The sequence below is a fragment of the Ornithodoros turicata genome, unplaced genomic scaffold (assembly GCF_037126465.1).
Source record: "Ornithodoros turicata isolate Travis unplaced genomic scaffold, ASM3712646v1 Chromosome12, whole genome shotgun sequence".
Taxonomy (NCBI): Eukaryota; Metazoa; Arthropoda; class Arachnida; order Ixodida; family Argasidae; genus Ornithodoros; species Ornithodoros turicata.
Window position 1 is genome coordinate 4413477 of NW_026999301.1, and position 4365 is coordinate 4417841.

General features: G+C 41.0%; 1 protein-coding gene across 1 annotated transcript; it reads left to right on the forward strand.

Annotated features, from left to right (window-relative positions):
* The first annotated feature begins 452 nt into the window (after positions 1-452).
* On the forward strand, positions 453-1397 carry LOC135371638 (uncharacterized). The gene has a single exon (XM_064605626.1). The coding sequence runs from the start codon at positions 453-455 to the stop codon at positions 1395-1397; it is 945 nt and encodes a 314-aa protein (XP_064461696.1).
* The last annotated feature ends 2968 nt before the right edge of the window (positions 1398-4365 follow it).

Genomic DNA, 4365 nt, shown 5'->3' on the forward strand with positions numbered 1-4365 from the left:
AGACTACCTAGGACAAGCCTTAACTGGCTAGACTCATGCTGGAGTTACCATCTCCTAGAATCAAAGCATAGAATCGAACCAGGAAACAGTTAAAAATGCCCAAGATCAAAGAGGGAAGGAGACAGGAGTCCGAGGAAGCAGGAAAAGAAGGCACGGAGGTCGATGGAGACTCCAGCTCAGAGGAATCTTGAGACGACCCGATCACGACCACGCAACAACCAAAGACGAGAAGCAAGAAGAAGAAAAAACACAAGAAACAAAGAGCTGAATCAAAGGAGGACAAGGAAGACCCCTTCCCCCTCTTACCCGAGACCATACAGAGGAAATAGATCAAATAACTGCAAACACGCAAGAGGAAAACACTAATTCTACAATCGACAACCGACCAGATATACCTCCGTGACAACTACATCGACGCGGAACATGAATTGCCAAGGGAAAAAAGACCAGCTATGAGAGCAGTATTTCACAAGTATGAGGCTCTCATACGCTCCCTGAACCTCCAGCGGGCAACCGAAAAGGCCCGACGTAAAGAAGTGGAAAGAGCAGCCCAGGCACTCAGCCAGACTCTACAAAACCTGGAGTCCCAGGGCAGCAATGCACCAGTCTCATACGCTGAAACCACAAAAGGAAACAATGACAGCCAAAAGACTAAAACCTTCAAAATTGCTTCAGCTACAATCAAGCCTAAACAAGGGAAAAGCTTGAAAAACCTATCCAGCACACTCAAAAAAGAACTCACTGAGGCAAAAGTCCTGTTAACTGACGCTACGATCAGACCAACAAAGGCAGGATTACTCATTGTGGAAAGTCGCAAGGAAGACATAAATAAAATAGAAAGGATCTTCAATGAGAGCGACAACTTGACGGAATGCGGCAATTTTAAAGTCAACACACCTCCACGACCAGAAGTTAAATTCAAATTCATCGAAGAAGGTATGGAGAAAAAGGATATAAAGAACGAACTAATCTACGGTAATGATCTCCAGGAACACTTGGACCAGATCGACGTTAAATATGTTAGATCTGAAAGAGATGGTACGCAAACAGCATTCATCTCACTACCGAAAGAAGCCTACAACACACTAACAAAGGAAGGAACCATAAAAATTGGATGGTCCAGATGCATCGTGGAGGAGCACTACAACGTAAAACGGTGCACCAAATGTTTAACCTACGGACACGTGGCAAAATTCTGCAAAGGTACGCAAATATTCTGCCCCTTTTGTAGTAATAACCACAAGGAAGAAGATTGCAAAGCAGAAGAACCCAGGTGTAGGGCTTGTCTACAAAGCAATATGAACAGCCGCACCCCAGTAGACTTGGAGCATAAATATTACGACAGAAATTGCCCAACTTACATCGCCCAAGTACAACGCATTCAAGAACAATGGTAAAGGCGGAATACCACAAACCCATCATTTCAATAACACTTAAATGGCTTTATCCGTACTACAGTCAAACCAAGCACACTCAAAAGCAGGGGCCTTTACTCTCATAAAGACCCTTGCACAAAAAAATCCCAACATTGTTTTAATTCAGGAACCCTATTATTACGATACAAAAATCCTACAATTGCCCCAAAAATACATAATATTACAAACAACTGAAAAACCAAAAGTAAGCACTCTTATAAACACAGACTCTTATGACATTTTACCCTTAATAGTCCAAGATAGTTTAATAGCTATAAAATTAAAAAACAAAAACTGCTGTGTAATTATTATAAACCTTTATCTCTCACCAAGTAAAGACATCAATGACCTACACACTGTCCAACAATTAATTTATAAAAATAAAAACAGATATCATAATAGGAGGGGACTTCAATGCCAAACACCCTCTATGGGGGGGTCTAGATACAGATCAGCGAGGAAAAGACCTTATAGATTTCATTTTAACCAACGATTTAGCTATTGCAAACAATCCACACTCCAACCCAACATTCCAGGGACCAAGAGGCCAATCCTGGATTGATATTACCATAACTACACAAAAAATATATGAACACGTTACCGATTGGACAGTACTTGATATAGAAACAGGAAGCGATCATAACTATATAACCTTTACAATTTTCAAACAAGAAATTCGCAAAATAAGAAAACTAACTAGAAAAGGACAAATTAAACTCAACAACATAATTAAAACAGACCCCTGGTTCCAATACATTTTAAATCAATACACAACTACTACCCTAAATATTAACAAAACAGTCACAGATATAAACAAAAGAATTCAACACTGGGCTAATTCCTGCAAAACAACTATAAACAATCAGCATCAAACCGTTCCCTGGTGGAACGAGAATTTAACTGAACACAGAAAATTATGCAGGCACCTCAGACGCATATACCAAAACAAAATCAAAACCACTAATTCTCAAACATTCCAAATAAATTATAAAAGACAACTAGCTAAATATAAAAAAGAAATTATTAATGAAAAAAATATATATTGGGAAAACTTAAGCCAGACACTAAAAGCATCCAATCCCCCCATATAACGACCTTTATAAAATCTTCACCAACCAGATCAGAAGAAAAGAAGCTATACCTACCCTACAAAAACCGGACGGAACAATGACCACCTCCACCGAAGAATCCCTAAAACTTCTATATGAAACATCTTTTTCACAAAAAACAACAATTCCAACAAACAACTCAACATGTAAAAACAATCAAGACAAAGAACCAAACATTACAAATAATGAAATCTTGGAAAAAACGAAAGAAATAAAATTAGACACAGCTAAAGGCATGGACCAAATAGGTTCACATACAGCTAAATACTTGTTAACCAGAACAAACTGATTTCATTCCCAGAAATCCGGGACACGGTTTCTTAAAGTTGGCTTGACCGGCGTACTCGCTGCCCTCCATTGAAGCAATGTATTCCACCTGGTTTTGTTAGAATATCTGTTGACGCTGAGCTTTAGAAAGAAAAGCCCACACGTGGGTGTTGCTGTGAGAGGCCCATCGATGGTGTACTAGTGGAATGGAAGCGCAAGAGCGTCGCAGTTTTGTTCCTGGAGGACTTATTTGCGCCGTGTTGGCTTCATGGCAGAATGCACTGGTGTGCTATTTTTGTTGTACTTGGCTAAAACAGTGGGTTCTTCAGAAAATGCGCATGTAGGACATGAAAGTTGAATTTGTCTTGTACGCTTTGCAACTTTGTGCGCTGTTGTGGGACGCTGCAATTTTGTTCCCACGACGAAAGAAGTGTTGACGAGCTCGTTGTGGCTTGCGAAGCGTCTGTACCTTCATTCCTGCAGGGAGCAGGTACGGGCAGCGTTGGCTCAGTGGTGAAGATGTTGGTCACTGCTTTCGGGGCTGTGGTTCGAACCGCAGTCTGGCTCGGCTTTTTTTTTTTCTTCTTCTTCATTTTCTTTTTTTTTTATGTAGAGGTAGTTAAACAGAGGAAGGTATGAGAGTAGCGGCAGGGCGAGAGCGTCAGAGTTTTGGCTTAATAATGCCGTACTGGACCTATGCCACACTTCATGGCGTTCAGTTTGATTTAGTTGCCCTAATGCTGTGCGATCGCCTGTGCAGTTAATATGTGAATAGCAGATGACTTCCCCTTGCACTCCCACTTACTTCACCGCTACAGGAATCCCCGTTTTGCAAATACCACGCGCGTTTGTTGTAAGGTAGATTATTGTCAATCATTTAAAATAAATTTCGGACTTGTGGCATAAACGCCCTTTCTTGACTGTAAACTCCAGGTCGATGTGACAACGGAATCAATTATGTGGGTCAACTTTGACGCGCTCTAATGGTAAGGGTATTTAAGATGAACGAATTACCACGCGTGTATGTTGTAGCGTTGATACATGATACATTTACCATAAATTTCGGACCTGTAACGAATGCAAACATCTCAGGGAAAAGAGCTGTAGCTTAAACGTCCTTGTCCCTGCCCTTGTCCCTGTCAAGGTGGAACTCATCAAAGTTTCATGGATAGAGGTCGACCTGACACGGAATCGTCGTGCGGGTACACTTTAACGCTCTCTAATTGCGAAACTAATTGAAATGCACAGAGTGCCACGCGTGTTTGTTGTAGTGTAGATGCCTGTCAATCATTTACCATCAATTTCAAATATGTGCCTTAAACGTCCTTTGTTCCCTATCAAGGCGGAACTCATCAAATTTTCATTGACAGAGGTCTACTTAACACGGAATCGTCACGCGGGTACACTTTAACGCGCTATAATGGGGAAACTAATTGAAATGCACAAAGTGCCACGCGTGTTTGTTGTAGTGTAGATGCTTGTCCATCATTTACCATAAATTTGAAAGATGTGGCGTAAACGTCCTTCGTTCCCTGTCAAGGCGGAACTCATCAAATTTTCATTGACAGAGGTCT

Bases quoted from the DNA above. Each gene is read 5' to 3' on its own strand.
- LOC135371638 (XM_064605626.1), top strand. From the start codon at position 453: ATGAGAGCAGTATTTCACAAGTATGAGGCTCTCATACGCTCCCTGAAC.